This window comes from Scleropages formosus, chromosome 9 (genome assembly GCF_900964775.1).
Source record: "Scleropages formosus chromosome 9, fSclFor1.1, whole genome shotgun sequence".
In the NCBI taxonomy this organism is placed as follows: domain Eukaryota; kingdom Metazoa; phylum Chordata; class Actinopteri; order Osteoglossiformes; family Osteoglossidae; genus Scleropages; species Scleropages formosus.
In genome coordinates this window covers 693,169-714,106 of record NC_041814.1, presented here as the reverse complement: position 1 = coordinate 714,106, position 20,938 = coordinate 693,169, and the positions used below count along the sequence as shown (strand labels likewise).

The following is a 20,938-nucleotide window of genomic DNA, read 5'->3' as shown; positions in this document are numbered from 1 at the left end:
ACATAACTCTGTGCCATTTTTGCTGCCGATTGTCACAATTTGTAGGAAAAAGTATGGCCAATTACTCCAGATTGTTAGGATAAAAACCAAACTGATAACCAGTTAGCTGAGGGAAGCACCCAGTGAAGTCAGAACCCTTACTTATTTGCACCAATTAAGTGACTGACAAACCATTACATTAAAAAAAAAAAAAAAAATTCCCAAACAAGTTAGCAAGAAACATATATGCAGTCCAACTGATACCAGTTTCCTTTTATAGTAAGGTCCCAAGAACATATGCAGGAAAGTAAACATGAGTTTTAAGAGAACAGCTGAACACCCCTTCAGTTCAGAAAGACACTAACAATCAATAACGTGAAATAAATGCTGTGAGCACCCTCAGCTACATTTGTCTGTTTTCAAGCAGGGACAGCTCAATGCTTAGACAGCTTCGCTAATCCTTCTAGATGAGCCTGGAACCTTCCCTGGGCCAAACAGGAGCCTGTTGGCCTTAATTTGCTGCCCAGGGACCAACATCATCCTCTGATCCTGGCTGGAAACAAGTGGCTTGCTCCTCTAACCAATAACAGGCTGAGAACAGGGAAAAACACAGGTATACCTGCAGTCTGGAATTAATCTCCATTCTCATCAAAACCTCCTGGTGGTGGAGAGGCCAGAAAAATCAAAGAGAATCAGGAAAGAAAGGTGCATGTCTCTCACACTAGATACTCTATAAACGAGCAGTGATATTTAGATGGAATAAAAGAAAAACAGCTATGTGGCACAGTTTTATTACGTATTACACTTAGCACCATGTACAGTACTTGTTACTTTATGGATATCACCTGTCATTTTCACTCACCTTGATTGTAATACTGCACTTTCCTCTGCACTGCCCCAGTGGTTTGCTTGGGAGAATCTTTTAGCTTTTGGGAGAAATTCTGTATTAATATGTTACCATAATTACAATATTTTTGATGGGAAAACCCATTGTTTACAATTAAGAAATGCTTACAAACTTGTTTCTGTGCATGTTACCCAAACCCATACTAACAATTTAAAGTAATACTAACAAAGGTGGCTTATACAGTACTTCCAAAAAAAATGTTTAAGTACCTAAATTCAGTTATTTGTTTTCCCTCCTTCAGTATTATAGGGAAAAATATTTCCCAGTCAAACGAGAAAAACAACTTCAAACTTTCCTCCAAAGTGTCATACAATTCAGGGTATGCAGAAGCGTATGCCATAACAGGTCAAGACAGAGATTTAACATACTCCCACACTTTCATGTAATTGAGGGCCAGATTCCACCGACTGTACCGAGTTTGTACCAGTGGGGACACCAGTCTTCAGTGAGCCAGTGAAAACCTGAACAGGCCAAGGGTCACTGTTTCCAGTTACTCCAGGTATGGTGTACATTTGCATGTGGTGAAGTCATGCAGCATAGAGTACCTAGAGCCCAGACTGACTCACAGCCACATTAACTGTGTGTCAGAGCAGTGCCACTTATTTCAAACAGTTCCAGTCATGTTTAATTGCAGCCATTAGCTCTGTAACCTTTCATTCTGACAAATAAAAGATTTATTTACTAAGACTCTTCCATAGGAAGGGGGGGAGGGGGGGAGAGAGGAGGAGAAAAAAAAAAAAAAAACAGGATGATCAGACGCACCTTGTTTCTGCTGCTGCACTCAGCCAGTAAGCGCCGGCAGTTCCTGTGAACGTTTACCGCACAGTCTGTTGGGTACAAAACGGAAACAAAGAAAAAGCATGAGAGGTCCATTTGATTTACTTTTTCAAATAAGCCTTACGCTTTCTACTGACAATCAAGAGGAGGGCACTTGTCTGTATTACATCTCACAAACATCTTGCTGCTTATTCCACAATGAGACTTCAAAGAAAAGAAAAACAAAGTAATACTGAACCCAGCCTTACACCTGATTTTCCAACATTTTAACTTTCACGCAACAGTGGATAGACAATTTTACAAAGAATTACAGTGTACTGGTTCTTCAACTAAAACAGAATTCAGACCAGAAATCCAAAGTCACTTTTACCACCACTTCACAACCAAAACACTAATACATAGATCCCTCAATTTATTCTTCATTCAGGTTCTGCAAGTGAAAGCTTTAAATTGAAAGACTTTCAAAAGTATAACAATTTAAAATTGCTTATTAAAAAAAAATATCCACACCTCACTTAACTTTGAAGTCTCCAAATAAGGAAATACAGCGTTAATCAGCTTGTACTGATTTTCAACTCCCCCCCCCCTTTTTAAATCTACATCATCAAAAGGTTAGAAACATTATTTATGGCTTAGGTCATGTAAAAGGTGTCATATTATGCTATGATATACAAAAAGGCAAACATTTCATTAACCTTGAACTACATTAAAATGAAAAACAGTATATTCACACTTTTCAACGTTGATAATTGACAGATTCATCACAAATATCTACAGCTGCATTCAGTATCTCATTATTGATCAAACAGCAGACTGAAACTATACACTTTGCAAAGCAGTTGAATGAAGGAAGTGTCTCTCTCCTATACTGTTTCGGTGCATTTTATTGCCAATTAATTAAAAGCAGAAATGCGGGTCATTTTGGCTCTGCAGACCTAAATTTTTAGAAAATGGATAAATAAAAACGTGAATGTTTTAATCATTGAAAATTTGTACCTTGAACATTTGTAACATAAGGAGCCACTGTGTGTATAAATGCCACTGAAACAATGAAAAGAAAAAGGTCTTCAATATAAAAAGCAACTGGTGTTAAAAAAAAAAACATTCCAATACCCATCAGCACTGCAATAAATAATCATTAAGAACACTGCAAAATATGGATGTTGTGTTCTTATGAAATAACTCTGCAATTCTTTGCTAGTGTAGTACACATCTTTTAACACGCCAATGAAATATAACATTTCAGTGTCAGCTGTTGTTCAGAAGGAACAGATTAAGTACACCAGTCCCTTGCTTAACAAGGTAAATTTGCTCTGTGAAATCACTATGTTAAGCAAATTCCTGTTCTGAGTGGATCAAATTAACATTACTTATTGTGGGGTGGGGACCAGTTCCTGCAGAAAAGGTTTCACCCAACATTAACTTGAAAAAACTAAAAAATTTCTTTGCATGATGATCAGAGGCTCCTCCTGTACTTTCACATATATCAAGTATTTTATGGACATCATAAAAACTTATTACAAACCTTTATTAGAAAGTGTCCACAGTGGACTGGCATCCCATTGAGGGTGTACCCTATCTAACTTAGTGCTCTATAATTCCAGATATGCTCCAGACTACCACAGTCTTGCATTAAGACAAGCTATTGTCAATGAGTGATTCCTTTATTCAAGAACATTATCATCAGAAAATCAAGTTTACAATAATTTAACCACTTAGTAGGGTATCACTGCATCAATCCAGGATAGGTACCTTGGTCAAATGGGGTTACGGCCAAAGTTAAAATCAAAACAAGGAAGTTTCAGATGATAGACAGCTCAGCAATATGGCACCAGTTTTCCCTAGTAAATTTACTTCATTCATTGGGGTGGAGGAACTACTGACACTATGAAATATGCAAATACATTTACATTTATTCATTTAGCAGACGCTTTTGTCCAAAGTGATTGACATCTCAGCAAAAATACAGTTTATGCATTAAATTACAAGGAAAAGACATAGCTGTAGACATGAAATTCTCAACCAAACCTAGTTCGTTACCTACCACTTGCTGCACAGAGGTTCATCATTCAATTAGGTGCGTAAAATAGAGTATAGACAAATCCTGATACCCTCCCACCAATTTTTTTTATTTTTTATAAGACACACAAATAAGCAAGCACATATGCCACAGCATACAATATGTAGTTTTTTGATAATTCAGGCCTTGGGTAAAGAATCGGTGATTCAATTAAACTACACAAACATTTGGTTATCAGTTACATGCTTGAGCAGCCACAGATAGGAACTGATAGTCAGGGACACAAAACCAAGGCCAGATGAACTATTTAAAGCCTCAAATCAGACATCAGATAGGACAAAGAGCACAAAAGGGATAGCAAAAACTAACTTAATTAGTAGCTGGACATTGCTACAGGGGATCCAAACTGAGAGGAACGCTACCCTGTCCTGCCTCTCAATACAGCGCTGAATCGATGCTCCCCAACCCGCCCGCACGCACACTTTAGTCCCATTAGTACACCCACTTGCTTTCAACACCAAGGACTATCAATATGTTTGGAAATTTACTTATTGGTGACAGATGAAACTCATTTCCAATTTTTTTTTTATGCCAAAATCACAAAAATGCCATTCAAAAACATTAGCGAGATCATAGCACCTACCAAAATTAAAAGTGCACTGTTAGGCAAATTAACTGTTTACATTGTAAGACACTCCTCGGGAAAGAGTAACACACATAATAAGCTGATGCGGAGTGACAAATAAACCTGTCACCTACTTTAGACTGCATGTTACTACACATGTGTAAAAGTTTTACAACAAAACATATCTATAATGAGAAGCAAGTAGAGCAGCAGTCCAGGAGGAGGAGCACCAACAACAAATGCAGACAAAAGGTCTGAGAACTAGTGAATGCAATCTCTCCTTCAGTCGCGCGCGCGCGCACACACACAAATCTGGTTAGTGACACACCGGTGTGTTTCCCTCCCGTTTCACACGAAAACAAAGCAGGTGAGTGAACTCCGTGCCGTCAGAACAGTGAAATCCAGCTACTGCCATTCATTGAGCGTCACTCACTCACGCGCGCGCGCGCCCTGTACGAACGAGCGAACACTCCGACTGTATTACATCGTCCACACAAGCGCGCCTCTAGCAAGTGCTCTAAGGCCCTGCGTATGCACGGGAAGCCTGCTAAACTGAAACCGCAGCGTCCCTCCTCCTCCTCCGTGAACTATCGGCGCGCTCACAGGACACCTGGGGTGCGCGCCTCCGCTCTCCGCTCGGCTCCTCTCTCTCACTGCGGCTCCATCGCAGACTCCTCTGCCTGGAAACATCAACGCCGCAGCCCTGGACGACCATTAAATGCTGTCCATTATCGCCGCACGCTGGGCTCCCCGTCGTCTCGGGGCATTGTGGGAGTGATCGGGAGCGCGCTCGTGCACGGCGCATTCCAGGGCCTTAATTCGCCTCGGGGCCGCTCCTCGCTTAAAGACACACTCCCTGTTTTTAAGCGGCGGCGAGCACAGTCGTCATACCCATTTTCTGTACCTTTGTACATGCACTGACTGAAAAGTTGGCTGTGTGACACCGGAAGACGCCGGTGACACTCACTGCAACACTGACTGTCACACAAAACAAAAGCGACATTTTCATATAGGCTCGCCATGAACACGTGCAGAAACAGAGTTATTAAGTGACAGTGCCACGTTTTGCACTCAGTTAGTCAGAACGCAGGATATTTCACTAGTCTAATGTGTAGCGAGGAGAACAAGTCAGAGCTACTCCGGTGACAAGTCAAGTGTGTGTCCATAACCTGCGTGACACCTGCTGTGCTCATGTAAACATTGCGTGTTTTCAGCAGAGATACCGTTACAGATATAGCCAGCAGTAGAAAGTGAAAGATCTTGACAACCGCAAGGTTTTTTCGTGCTCAACTGGTCCCCCCCTCCAACACCCTCACACACACAATATTATAATGCGTTAGGAGGAGGATTTGTGCCATTTTTGCCTGGTGAGTGGAAACTCAACTGCTTTAAGCAAACATTTCTCTAGGGTTTCCCAAAACAACTGAATGGAACCCTTGGGGAAAAAATAAATTACATAATAAAACTGGAAACAGTTGCAAAACTTTCTTGCTCCCTACACAAACAAGTCCCCTTCCTCCAGTAGTAGTAAATATAACACAGGATTCTTAAATTGAGCAATACACTCAGCACCCCACCTACTACTTAACATTTATTCATTTAGCTGACACTTTTCTCCAAAGCAACTTACAATGTTAATCTAGTTACTATTATTTACCCATTTATACAGATAGATAAGTTTAGGAAAAGTACCTTGCTCAAGGTAGGAATTAAACCTACAACCACTGAGCCCAAAGGCAACAGCACTAACCACTATGCTACCAGCTGCCTTTGGGTGCTTAAGAAACTAACTTCAGAGGCTGGAAAACAGCTAGTACTTAAAAAAAAAAAAACAGTAATAAAATATGGAACAATTACAAAACTTCTGTTAAGGCTTCTTCACGTTTTTTTCAGTATAGATATTTGGATAGGTGTTCACTGAACAGTAGGTTTTCTTTGCACATTCATTACTGCTACTTACAAGACAGGCAGCACTGGTCTTTCATTTCTAACATATCATGACAACTGTACAGGTGGCACAATGGTACAGTAGATAGCACTAGTGTCTCATAGCACCTAGACAGTACATCTGAGCATGGATTTGATCCCAACTCAGTTTTTTCCCCCGTGTTTCATGGGTTTCCTGAGTGCTCCAGTTTCTTCCCATAGTCCAAGAACACGCATTTCAGACAGACTGTTGACCGATATTTGTCGTATGGATATGTGTGAGTGAACAAGTGGGTGTGATGGATTTTTATAGCATCTACGGTGTGCCTTGCCTCGCTATCCCATTCCAGAATAAGCAGTGGACCAGTGCAACCCTGCATAGGACAAGAGGTTATTGACAACAGATGGACACTATGAAATTGTACAGCTACTTGTTAAATGCAAAAATAATAAATGGTTTTAGAATATTTCCAACAAATCACAAAATTTACTTAATTGGCAACTATCGACCAACAATGCATTAAGAGCCTAAATTAGGACAAGTTTATTCCACTTTCAGATCACAGTACAACACCCATCTGTGTTTATTTGGCATCTATCTGTGTTCAGATGCTTTTCGGAGCATTACAGTGAAACACCATCAAGATCAAGCTGCCTTACTAAAGTGAGCAACCGGATGAGAAACACAATTGTCAGTGATAAAGAGGTTATACAGGGCTGCATCTGAAATGTAGAACATTGTCGAAATTAACAGTACCTTCACCACCACACACACACCCTTAAGCTTCTTTGGCAACACAGAGGCCACTTCTGAGAGTCCCACCTGGATTCTACTGGAAACTATTTGACAGACTCAAACTTGGTAGAAGAAGGTTCTGTGGTCTGATGAACTTAAAGCTCATGTCATTGGCCCGAAAATGCTCAGACAAAACATAAACAGTATAACACCATTATAACACCATTCTTAACACCACCATCCCAACTACCAAGGGTAGGGGCATCATCATGAAAAGTGATTTTTCGGCATGGCAACAGTTTCTCGGTGTCCCGAAGTACAAAATGTATGAAGCCAAATAGTGATTTTTCATCTTGAAAATCAGGGCAGGAAGACAATGTGTAACATTTTGCTCATAATTCCAAAGGTGCTTTCTTTCTTCCAATTTACCCCATAAACAGGCAAAGTTCTTCATCTTGTGACTGCTTTTTTATTATCTCCACCTCTATTGTAGTAGTAACAGTGCACCTCTTCCTGGAATACCAGACATGAGCTATAAGCATTGTGAATGCAATTTGAATTAAGACAGACCCACAGTCCAATACTACTTGAATGTGTTGTTCTAGCACCTATCTGTTTGAGGTGGAAAAGATTGTATTAAGTGAAAAAATATGTTCCTCCTAGACAAACTTAGCTAAATATACTCAACATGTGTATTATAATTGAGTATCCATCCATCCATCCATCCATCCATCCATCTTCCTCCGCTTTATCCGGGGCTGGGTCGCGGGGGCAGTAGTCCGAGCAGAGTACTCCAGACTTCCCTCTCCCCGCACACCTCCTCCAGTTCCTCTGGGGGAACCCCAAGGCGTTCCCAGGCCAGCCGGGAGACATAGTCTCTCCAACGTGTCTTGGGTCTGCCCCGAGGCCTCCTCCCAGTGGGACAAGCCCGGAACACCTCCCCAGGGAGGCGTCCAGGAGGCATCCGGAACAGATGCCCGAGCCACCTCAACTGGCTCCTCTCGATGCGGAGGAGCAGCGGCTCTACTCCGAGCTCCTCCCGGGTGACTGAGCTCCTCACCCTATCCCTAAGGGTGCGCCCAGCCACTCTGCGGAGGAAACTCATTTCTGCCGCTTGTATCCGCGATCTCATTCTTTCGGTCATGATCCAGAGTTCATGACCATAGGTGAGGGTAGGAACGTAGATCGACCGGTAAATTGAGAGCTTCGCCTTACGACTCAGCTCCCTCTTCACCACAACAGACCGGTACAATGACCGCATTACTGCGGACGCCGCACCGATCCGTCTGTCGACCTGCCGCTCCATTTTTCCCTCACTCGTGAACAAGACCCCGAGATACTTAAACTCCTCCACTTGAGGGAGCAACTCCCCCCTAACCCGGAGGGAGCAATCCACCTTTTTCCGACTGAGAACCATGGCCTCGGATTTGGAGGTGCTGATTCTCATCCCCGCCGCTTCGCACTCGGCTGCAAACCTCCCCAGTGCACGCTGCAAGTCTTGATTCGATGAAGCCAACAGGACCACATCGTCCGCAAAAAGCAGAGACGAGATCTCGCGGCCACCAAAACAGACACCCTCCGTTCCCTGACTGCGCCTAGAAATTCTGTCCATAAAAATAATGAACAGAATCGGTGACAAAGGGCAGCCCTGGCGGAGTCCAACATGCACCGGGAACAGGTCTGACTTACTGCCGGCAATGCGAACCAAGCTCCTGCTCCGGTCATACAGGGAACGAACAGCCCGTAGCAACGAGCCCCGAACCCCATAATCCCGAAGCACCCCCCACAGGATGCCACGAGGGACACGGTCGAATGCCTTCTCCAGGTCCACAAAACACATATGGACTGGTTGGGCAAACTCCCACGAACCCTCCAACACCCTAGTGAGGGTATAGAGCTGGTCCAGTGTTCCACGGCCAGGGCGAAAACCGCATTGCTCCTCCTGGATCCGAGGTTCGACTATCGGTCGGATTCTCCTTTCCAGTACCCTGGCATAGACTTTCCCAGGGAGGCTAAGGAGTGTGATCCCCCTGTAGTTGGAACACAATCTCCGGTCCCCCTTCTTAAAAAGAGGGACCACCACCCCGGTCTGCCAGTCCAGAGGCACCGTTCCCGAACTCCACGCGATGCTGCAGAGGCGTGTCAGCCAAGACAGCCCCACAACATCCAGAGACTTGAGAAACTCGGGGCGGATCTCATCCACCCCCGGAGCCTTGCCACCGAGGAGTTTTTTGACTACCTCAGCAACTTCAGCCAGGGTAATGGACGAGTCCCCCTCCGAGTCCCCAGCCTCAGCTTCCTCTACGGAAGGCGTGTCGGAGGGATTGAGGAGATCCTCAAAGTACTCCTTCCACCGCCCGAGAACATCCTCAGCTGAGGTCAGCAGCGCACCACTTCCACTGTAAACAGTGTTCGTGGAACACCGCTTCCCCCCTCTGAGTCGCCGGACGGTTTGCCAGAATCTCTTTGAGGCCGACCGAAAGTCTTCCTCCATGGCCTCACCGAACTCCTCCCAAGCCCGAGTTTTTGCCGCGGCGACTGCCAGGGCCACGCTCCGTTTGGCCCGTCGGTACCTGTCAGCTGCTTCAGGAGTCCCATGAGCCAGCCAGGCCCGATAGAACTCCTTCTTCAGCTTGACGGCATCCCTTACTTCCGGTGTCCACCACCGTGTTCGGGGATTGCCGCCGCGACAGGCACCGGAGACCTTATGGCCGCAGCTCCGAACCGCCGCACCGACAATGGAGGAGCGGAACATAGTCCATTCGGACTCAATGTCCCCCACCTCCCTCGGGACCTGGTTGAAGCTCTGTCGGAGGTGGGAGTTGAAGACCTCTCTGACAGGGGCCTCCGCCAAACGTTCCCAACAGACCCTCACTATGCGTTTGGGCCTGCCAGGTCTATCCAGCTTTTTCCCCCGCCATCGAATCCAACTCACCACCAGGTGGTGATCAGTTGACAGCTCAGCCCCTCTCTTCACCCGAGTGTCCAAGACATATGGCCGAAGGTCAGAAGAAACGACTACAAAGTCGATCATCGACCTCCGACCTAGGGTGTCCTGGTGCCAAGTGCACTGGTGGACACCCTTATGCATGAACATGGTGTTCGTTATGGATAAACCGCGACTAGCACAGAAATCCAATAACAACTCACCACTCGGGTTCAGATCAGGGAGGCCGTTCCTCCCAATCACGCCCCTCCAGGTATCACTGTCGCTGCCCACGTGGGCGTTAAAGTCCCCCAGTAGAACGACAGAGTCCCCAGTGGGAGCGCTTTCCAGCACGCCCCCCAAGGACTCTAAAAAGGCCGGGTACTCTACACTGCCGCTAGGCGCATAAGCACAAACGACAGTGAGAGACCGTTCCCTGACCCGAAGGCGTAGGGAGATGACCCTCTCATTCACCGGGGTAGACTCCAACACATGGCGGCTGAACTGGGGGGCTATTAATAAGCCCACACCAGCCCGCCGCCTCTCACCTTGGGCAACGCCAGAATAGTGGAGAGTCCACCCTCGATCGAGTAAAGTGGTTCCAGAACCCAAGCTGTGAGTGGAAGTGAGCCCGACTATATCTAGACGGTATCTCTCAACTTCCCGCACCAGCTCAGGCTCCTTCCCCGCCAGTGAGGTGACATTCCAAGTCCCAAAAACCAGAGTTGGCGCCCGAGGTTTGGGTCGGCCGGGCACTCGGCCCCGACCACCGCCCAACTCACAATGCACCGGCCCCTTACGGTTTCTCCGGCAGGTGGTGAGCCCACCGAAGAGCGGCTCCACGTTATGGCTTCGGGCTGAGCCCGGCCAGGCCCCGTGGGCATAGACCTGGCCACCAGGCGCTCGCATGCGAGCCCCCCCCCCAGGCCTGGCTCCAGGGTGGGGCCCCGGTGACCCCATACCGGGCGGGGTAAACGGACGCCTTGCTTTTTCCTTCATAAGGGGTTTTTGAACCGCGCTTTGTCTCGTCTGTCATCCAGGACCTGTCTGCCATGGGAGACCCTACCAGGGGCATGTAGCCCCAGTTGAGTATCCATAGCAAAAAATTATAGACAGTACTGTAGAATGACTACAGTATTGGGCATTCTAAATCACATAGAATGAATGCAAATATGTATATATACTAAGAGCCTCTTTCCCAGTAATTTAAATTAAAAAAAAAAAAAAAAAACAACCCAAACCAAATTTTCCCAAATATCACTAGAACACTATAGAACACCTAGAGTACATATATACCTATCCATGACTTTAGCACAGAGTAGAGCAGTAGAATACTGTGCACCAGTATGGGCTAGAAGTGCCCACATTAACAAAGTAGACTGCGCGTTGAACACCACAATGAGAATTGTATCTGGCTGCATCCCCTCCACACCAACGAATGACTGACCTGCTGTAAGCGGCATACCGCCAGCTGATATCAGGAGAAATGCACAGTGCATAGCACTGGCAAAACACTCCTTAAACGATAAAAGCTTATTGCTTTACAGTCACCTAACTGTTATTACCTCTGGCCAGCAAAAACAACTCTGCCTGAAATCTCGAAGGCTTTTCTATCAATGCGTGGTGCAGCTGCTCGACAACAGCAGTGGCATGTCACCGAAGACCTGGGCGAAGCTGAGTGGCAAAAGCAATGGACGAAGGACAGTGGTTCATGGCTACATAGATTTATCCCAGTGCCATCCCCTAAACCACCTGGAAGCCAGCTACACGACACTGCTGGGAGCGCCTAAACCAACTACGCACCGGGCACGGCCGATTCAGGGCACACATGTACAAAATGGGACTAGCAGACAGCCCTGGATGCCCATTCGGAGAGCAGCAACAAACTGCAGAACATCTGCTGGATTACTGCCCCACGTAAACACCCACGCCAGTGGATCTGACAAACATCGATGACACAGACGTTAAACTCTGGCTACATGAAGCCAATTTTACAGCTTAAAGCTTGCCCTATATTGCTGAAGATCTGTCTTTGATCATATGATACATTTTAGCACAATTTAAAACACATTTGCTCATTTAGGATTACACCTGTTACCTTTGCTGTTTTGCTTCCAGATCATGCCAGAAAACTCAGGGCAGCTCGTGTCTGCTGAAAACCCCATGGTAATTTGCACTTTTCTTTTTAACTGATCAGTGCTCTGCAGGATGAGCAATAAACCATAGAGATCCACTGAGCACTTCAAATTTGTGAATAACTTTCTAAAACTGTGCAGTACTACCAAAACACACATGCATAACCCACAAAACCATAAGCTAAGCTTTTCCTGCTAATTGCTCTGCTGTCTCTGCAATCATTCAATGAAATCACTCAATATGGCAGACAGATTCTCCTGTTGAATTTTATAAACTTCCAATGATGCCCCACTCTTTTAAAGCAACATTGTCACATTCATAAATTCATGCTAGACAGAGAGATCTGGGTGCAGACAGGCCAGCTACAGTACATTACTGCACTTCTACTTCTCTCCTGCGGCGCAGAAGTTAAAATTTTTTTGGACACGCTTCCAATAAATTTTACAATGCAGATTTTTTTGTTTTATAATGCAAAAATTAGGTATTAAAACCAGGAGCTGATATACCAAAATTTCAGAGAGTTTGTAAATTTAAGGATACCTGTATAATGTTGCAGTTATTTTTATTGTCTGTTATTACATTGTACTTAGTGTTTATAGCCTAGTTTGTATTTTACAACTTCTTTTATAACAGTCTGCAGAAGATGTGCAAGCAAGAGTTTCATTGTGTGACATACAAGAACTAAGTACATATGACAAACTTCGATTAATTTCTCTGTTTAAGAACAATGCGATATCCATCCATCGTCAAAAAACTGTTTGTCCTAAGTGGGGTGGTGACGAGCCAGGTCCTTGCCCAGCAACGCAGGGCGCGGGGCCGAGGGGGATGACACACCCAGGATGGGATGCCAGCCCGTCACAGGGCACCCCAGGCAGGGCTGAACCCACTGCACCCCCATGCCCCCCCAACAATGCGACATGAACAGAAAAATTCAGTTTTAGATGAAAGAAGGTGAATGAACTGCCAGAGCTAAATACAGCAGAGCAATGCCAAATGTGAAACTAAAATTTCCCCATCTGAAATGATTTACATAAGCAATGACTGTCAAAAGACAGCATCAAAGTAAAGAAAAAAAGTGCAGTGCACTGTTATTGTTTTTAATCTCTGGCAGGCTCCAAGTAATCAAATGGGAATAAATTGACAATTATTCACCCTAAAAATTCCTTGCATTCCCTATTTTCAGATTAAGAATCTTGTTCTAACTGCTACGCTGACAAGAACCAAATTATCTTGTTCTTTCAAAAGCACAAAAAGGCAACCTAAATATTTATGCTGCTTATTTATTACTATTTAACTCTTATATCACTGGAAAAATGAAAGCTATACAACTGTAGGAGCTTGCCTGATTATTCATAAATGGAACAATGAAGCTATAAGAATGACAAAGCTTTAACATGGCTTCAATTTAGAATCTACAATGGAAACAAGTTATCAAACAGTATTACGTCAGTTCCTTGTTTTAAACTAAGGCATTTTCACTTCTGCATTCCTAGAAATGGGACTGGAGGTTTTAAAAGACTGCACAGAACATCAAGCATTAGGACATGTCTCAAGAGGTTTACTACTAAAAAATGTATGAGATTAGCTACAGCTAACTGTGAGAAGTGTAAAAGTTGCTGAAGTTATATTTTTTGTCAACAGAAATGATTAATTACCAGTGTAGTATACTTTTATGTTTTATGTTTATTTTACAATGCTTTCTGTCACCCTGAACTGATGACAGCTTGTTATGTAAGTGGAAAAGCAACTACAAAACAGTGCCAAATTTTGCAAACTCTGAAGCAATTTCTTAGGAAAATGCTAAACCTTGTTTCATCAGAAGCTTTAGAACTTCACATAACAGAATGTTGCAAAAAAGTAGTCCTAATAAAGTTATTACGCCATTGGACACGTCCTAGCAACCCTGACGCTATGCATTTGTGTCCTTGAACACAACAGTGCAAGACTATCCAGTGGATCGCATGCATTTTATAGCACCTGTGATTCAGCAGGAGCGGTGAGCAAGAAACACAGAGACTTGATCAAGAGCAAGGCTTCCTGCAGTGTACACTGAATAGATGAAGGTCATGCTTGGAGCCACTGGGGGAGGCAGCAGGGGGCACTCACTCTGACACTGCAGGCTGTTCTTCTTCTGCAGGGTTTTGCTACACAATGAACACGTTGTGCAGCTGGAAAACATGCCAGGGACAAGCTGATGTCCATTACTGTGTGCCTTGAATTTCTCTTTGGACTCTTTCTCCTTCTCTCTTCCCCTGTCTTTCTCTTTGCTCTTACCCTGAAAAATACACAAAATGTTGATTTTGAATTTTGGAGATCTGTGGTTATTAGCTCAATCTCCAATAATTCACATGAATGACTGTGATGCAAATTTCACATTCAAAGTTACATTAATTACTGCTATGCTTCTGTGCATCAAGGAGTACATGAATTATGAATAACAGTCGTGTTAGGACTACACACTTTCATAGTGGGCCACGCAGCTTGCCACACAAACAGTGCTGACTGAAGCAGCATGTTTTGGCAGTAATGGCTGTTTCATTAATCTTCCAGTTATCTGAGTGGTTCTAGCTATCCATCCATCCATCTAAACACTAACTTTCCAAGTCTTACAATAACATATTGGGAATTTGGGCTGATGGCTGGTTCTTTGGCAAACCTTGTCCTTATTGAAGGAACCTGTCACTCTGTTCCTCAGGGAGCTGAATGTGCGTTTGACCTTCTTATTGCCAAGCTCCGCTTTCTCTGTTCGGTCCTCTTCTTCGTCATCATTTCTGTGAGAATGTTGCACCGCTGAGTATGGCACTGCCATGACAATTCATATGGAACATGTAGCAAAAACAGCTACATCAACCCTCTCAGCCCACTGCTAATAAAGTGAAAAAGGTATTCTATAAGTTCAGAGATAATGAAACATTAAAACTAAGAATTTAAAAATGGGGCTCATGCATTTTATGAATGAATGACACAGACCATCAGCAAAAATTATGGTAAATTAAACAAATGCAATACATAATGTAGAATGTATCAAAGGGATTCCTTGATGAGCAACTTACTCATTTGAGAGAAACTCATACCAGGTGACACTCCCAGACATTTCTTTGTCCTCCATTGATGAACCTGTTGGCTTAGTCCTGTGGAATAGATTATATTAAGGAAACAACTACTTTACAGGGAACTGAAAAAGTCTCTTCTTAGACACAACATGGCTCCATGCCACATTTATGTTTTATTTGTACTTCGTGAAGCTTACATCATTTCCTTGTGGATTATTTTAGCTTAAGGACTGAAGTCCATATAAGTACATAGAAATTTTTAGCCAGGCTTCTGTCAGACACAGCAACATTAAATCCATTTCTATACCTACTTCAGACAACTGCCTGACTGTTACACATACATCCAAGGGTATTAGGCTAATACTGTATAGGAGTACATAAACGAGGATACATTAGGGCAGGGGGGCTGACTCGGGGGCAGTGTTTACCTGCCAGTGTAACTGCTTTAGCTCTGAAAACATGTTCAGTACTATCAGTCTATGATAAACAATACCTTAGCATGACTAGCTGCCAACAACAGCTGGCATTCTGGGTGACATCACTAAGCCTGACATCCAATGCTCCCAAGCATAGATTCATGAGCAAGGCCAAAGGACCTGGAAAAGCTCTGAGTGAAGGAACATAAGGGCAAGTCTATACTCTCCCCAGAGCACCAAAGACAGCTTACACCAGTAAGGCTTGGCTGCTTTTAACTATTGCATTTATTCATTTAGGTGATGCTTTTCTTCAAAGCAAGATACAATGTTAAGGCACTTATAACTATGTACACATTTATAGAGCTGGGTAATTTTTTTACTGAAGCAATTCTGGATAAGTACCTTACTATAGCTGGAGGTAAGGCTTGAACCTGGGACCTTTGCATCCAAAAGGAACAGCACTGAGCCTTACACTACCAGCTGTCCATATTATGGGTTACTGGATGTGTAAGAATTTACTTCCATGCAAAAATGGGAATGAATGTGTAAACTTATGAAACAATATCTTATTTGTGATGTCCCTTCAGTCACCAGTCTCCATTAATTAATTCCATACCTCATCAGTTCACTGATATTTACAGGAGAGAATGCAACCCATCTCATTACATTTACTCATTTAGCATGACACTTTTCTCCAACATGGATTATAATGTTAAGATACTTACAATTACTTACCCATTTATATCGTCGGGTAATTTTTACTTGAGCTATTTTAGGGAAAGTAGCTTGCTCAATGGTACTACAGCCAGATGTGGGAATTGAACCTGCGACCATTAGGGTCCAAAAGGCAGAGATGCTAACCACTACACTACCAACTGCCCCATCATCAAGTAGTAAACAAACAAAATGACAAGTTAATTTTCATCAACAGAATACATAACTAAGCAAAAAAGTGTGGAAAAGGCCTTCCAGTGTGGTTTACAGTAATTTGGTTTCAGAGGTTGAGGACTCCAACCACAGGGAGAAGAGAGCCTGGCCACTGAGAGGAACTCTTTGGAAGCCAAACTTACATATGACTTTGAACATCTCTAGAATGTAGCTTGTCATCCAGGTCCCGCTCTTCTGCAACAGAACAGTTGCACAGATATACTCAACACAGGCCACTGTTTACGTAAACACTTATGTTACTGGTGAATACATATTCAACAAGAAGAGAGGAAAAAGCAGTTTTAATAAAAAAAGGCTATCCCATTGAAAAACCACCCAGCAATAGGGGAGCCAGTTATATCGGTACAATTCTTCTGTACCTGCAATGTGCTGTAGGCGTGAATCATGCACAGTGATATCTACAGCAGGGGGGATGCCATGTCCTGCTAGGGCTTACCTCCTTCCACTGTGTCAGCCTGTGTAGAAGTTTCCAGCACGTAGCTCAAATTCAAGCCTCTGGAGTGCTCTGTTGCCATGACCTCAGATTCTGAGTACAGGATCTTCCCTGACTTGCCTGACTCCTGTGATGAACACCAAAATAAGATTTTTGTTATGACACTTGCCTAGCATAGCTTCAGCAAGGCTTACATCTCTCCCTCATCTTGCTTTCCTTACAGGTGTATTATATTATCCCTGTTAGCGCAGTTCTGGAAAAGCCCATTCTATAAAACAAGTCAGTACAGGACTGTGAAAGAATAAATTCACATAATTGGTTAGACTACTAATAAAGAATTACATATAACAATGATTTTAATGAGTTTTTATTCATGGGTTACTGTTTTAAAGACAACTGACCTGTTTTGCTAGTATATTGTATAAAAAATGAGAGCTCAATAAAACAGTAAAATTACACTTGAATCAGGGTCAACTGCCCAGTAGAAAACCTTGACAATATGAGGGACAGAACAAAAGCAAGATTACCAATTCTGTATGCTTTGTTTCAGAGCTGGTCAAGGGCTTCTCTGTTAGCCTATCAGGCTCATCTAAATCACTGAGGCATTCTGGGTAAACAAAGTACTGGTGGATATGTGTAGACTGCTGTAGATCTTCCTCCCTGTCTCCATCGCTGTCCATGGCTGATGTGTCTAGACTCAGTCTAGCAAAAACAAACATTCATACATTCAGAGAAACTTATTTTTCCAACACATTCAAGGTGAAGCGTATGTTGGCAGGTTTAACCTAATGGACATGGTTTCGCATTCAGACCTCGGTATCTCACCTCCTCCCTGGTTCGACAGGCGACAAGGGGAACTCCCAACTGTGCCTCCGTGATGTGGACATGGACCTCACCAGCATGGGGAACGTTCCCACTTCTAGCTCCATGTCTTCTTCTTCCTGTCCACTGTCTAACTGCTCCACAACACCTACAGTGGTGGTAGATTCTGGTATTTGGTAGCAGTAGGGATCCATGGTGCTTCCTGAGTGAAGAGACACAGGTGTCTCCCTGGAGGACCAGTAAACTAGAAAGGCACCACTGTCAGCACCAGAAAAGAACAGTTCTGAGCTGTGGCTCTGAATGCTGATAGGAAAGTTATGGCTGGACAGGCAGGATGCAAGGGAGATGCTGAAAGAGTCCACCTTTGGGTTTTTCAAAAGCTCTGCGCTCCTCAAAGATGTGTCTAACCCAGAGATATCCTTCACACTGCTGTCTCTGTAATGTCCATGGTCCATGTATTCACTCTGCCCATAGGATTGGTTCTGGAAGCCATAATACACTATTATTTCAAGAATTCTGTGCCACATCATACAACTTTTGTGCTAAACATACAAGCAATCCAATCTTAAAAGATATGCTCAATTTAAATTATCACAGAGATTAATATTTGTCAAGTTACTTCAGGTGTACATTACAACCTGTTCATTAACTACAGGAACTACAGGACTACTACTACAGGACATTAACTACAGAATATCAAATTCTGAGATTACCCACCCCACTGAGTTGGACATAAGTTATCAGGAGTTGCAGCCAAACCCCCCCCCCACCCATCAAACATCACAGAATCTCTGGATTCAAGAATTTAATTCAAATACTATCAAGAATTATCGCAGAAAAAGGACACTGACGCCACTTCCAGCCCCCCAACGAGCTTGAATCACTTGACTGACACACTGAAAGAACACAGTACCTGCTTGTTCCCATCTCCTCCTCAGTCATTCTGTTGAAAATATACTGTGCAACAGCTGAAGTGGAAAGGCACAAAGCCCATCGTGTCCTCAGAGAACTGCAGCACACCGAGGAACATGGCTTACATTCAGAGGCTGTAAAAGGAAATGTTGTCATTTCAGATACTTCCAAAACAAGGAACAAACACACCCATCATACAAATAACAGCCACCCAAACAATCCAGTATTCACTTCTAATGAACCTGGCTTTGGGCTAAGTTTATTTAACGAGCCACAATTTACTTTGCGTAATGAACGTGGAGAAGAAATACCTATAAGAATAACTGCTGACCTATTTAAAATCTAGTCCTATTTAACCACATACTCTTCCACATACCCAACAACTGTACCTTTTCTGATTAGTCTCATTAATTTCAGTGCTTAAATGTGATCCACATAAAATGGCAGCGTTTTGGTGGAAGAAAAGCTCTCAGGCATACATGTATGCTTTTCAGATGACAAAGAGCACGAGTGACAACTGCCTTCTGCCACACATTTGGTAACTGAGTGCTGTGACTTGAATGACTGGCAGATGAGCACTGCAAAATGTGAACTGTTGAGGCATGTCGACCATGTGTTTCTGTGGCTTTGTCATTTTCTGTCATGACAAGGTCTCATGGCCCCTTTAGCAATCCACTTTCAAAATTTAACACATGAATCAGGTGACAAAACACCCCAAAACTGTCAGAGGTCTAGGTGGTGACAAGTGGAACTGAAGGTACAGCACATGAGAATGACACCCCACTTGGTTGTGAAACTGTCAAATCTTCTCGGTAGATGCGCAGTCTCACTCAGTTTAAAAACTATTTATGCTGCTTTAAAATGATATTAAATATATATATAAATAAAAACTCAAGATTTCACTTAAATTTCACAAAGATTTCTCCCAAAATGATTTACAACTAAGGATTGAAAAATACATTGAACTACAGAAAAGAGCTTCAAGCATGACACAGAATCATCAATTATATGCAAAACATTTTGATATGAGGGGGCACAGTGGCACAGCAGGTTTTGCCAGGTCCTGCTCTCTGGTGGGTCTGGGGTTTGAGTCCTGCTTGGGGTGCCTTGCAATAGACTGGTGTCCCACCCTGGGTGTGTCCCCTCTCTCTTCAGCCTTGTGCCCTGTGTTGCCAAGTTAGGCTCTGGCTCGCCGTGACCCCGCTCGGGACAAGCGGTTTCAGACTGCGTGTGTGTGAGATATTCTGATATTTCACTATTATTTATAATGATGTATCCAATACTTATAATTATGCACTTTCTTTTATACTTACATATACAAATAATAGATTCCGAGGGCTTTCAGGATATTTAGGCTGATATTTGTTTGAAAATATGTCCAGCTGTATTTTTAAGACTTTGTTCAACCAATCAGATTCCAAAATGTTGTTGCTCAAAGAAAATCAGGGAAAAATACATTTTAAAAGAACACATGGTTATCCAAGTTGATTATGTGACAGAACTACTTATGAGACTGCCATATTGTTAAAATATAAAATAAGAGGTCTGCTACCTGCGTTGCTCTGCTGATCAAACATTTATCTACAACTTGCACTGGCCATACTGCATCTAGTAGAGGCTGGACTTGTTATGTATGAGGCAAAAGAACCCAGAAAGACAGACATATCATTGAAATGAAAAGAAAAGTAGCTGTCCCAATTCACTTTTCAGGCCCTGGTCGAAATGACACTTTGGCAACTCACTTCCCTTATCCACTAAATATTGGTTCTGTTTAGCTCCCTTTCTCCAGAAAACAAAGGCATGTTATACTGAAAAATGATTCAAGTGCATTACAAATTTCTCAAGGGGGCATGGTGGTGCAGTGGCGCAGTGGGTTGGACTGGGTCCTGCTCTCCAGTGGGTCTGGGGTTCGAGTCCCGCTTGGGGTGCCTTGTGGCGGACTGGTGTCCTGTCCTGGATGTGTCCCCTCCCCCTCCAGCCTTATGCCCTGTGTTGCTGGGTAGGCTCTGTAACCCCGTATGGGACAAGCGGTTCTGAAAGTGTGTGTATACAAATTTCTTTTTTGAAAAAATGACTAAACTTGAATGTAAGATTTTCAATACGTTTTTCTTTCATATATTACATTACAAAATATCCCCTAGGATCAATAAACATAAAGTATTTATGTATATATCTTCTCATGACAAATCCCTAAAAATGTAACAAATCACCACCTTTCCATGAAGATTCTTCTTGACTACTGTTTACTCTTGAGTCTTAAAATACAGAACACTTTAACAATTGTGTTCTTCAACCTTTTGAACTCACCCATGTAGATCTTGC

General features: G+C 43.4%; 1 protein-coding gene across 4 annotated transcripts in view; it reads right to left on the bottom strand.

Annotated features, from left to right (window-relative positions):
• arhgef18b (rho/rac guanine nucleotide exchange factor (GEF) 18b) overlaps positions 1-20,938 on the bottom strand; it is a 39,203-nt gene that overhangs the window by 16,487 nt on the left and 1,778 nt on the right. Inside the window, exons 2-12 of one of the 4 annotated variants that reach the window (XM_018728347.2) lie at positions 18,618-18,750; positions 17,708-18,186; positions 17,410-17,584; positions 16,886-17,009; positions 16,572-16,623; positions 15,477-15,536; positions 15,086-15,163; positions 14,689-14,803; positions 14,139-14,307; positions 1,649-1,713; positions 842-905 (exon numbers count right to left, since the gene is read on the bottom strand). In XM_018728347.2, the coding sequence (XP_018583863.1) occupies positions 842-905; positions 1,649-1,713; positions 14,139-14,307; positions 14,689-14,803; positions 15,086-15,163; positions 15,477-15,536; positions 16,572-16,623; positions 16,886-17,009; positions 17,410-17,584; positions 17,708-18,159 (1,354 nt within the window). In that variant the 5' untranslated portion in view covers positions 18,160-18,186; positions 18,618-18,750. Of the gene's footprint in view, positions 1-841; positions 906-1,648; positions 1,714-4,911; positions 5,085-14,138; positions 14,308-14,688; positions 14,804-15,085; positions 15,164-15,476; positions 15,537-16,571; positions 16,624-16,885; positions 17,010-17,409; positions 17,585-17,707; positions 18,187-18,617; positions 18,751-20,938 lie in introns of those variants that run through there. The other 3 variants (XM_018728349.1, XM_018728348.2, XM_018728350.1) reach the window with 3 other exon arrangements.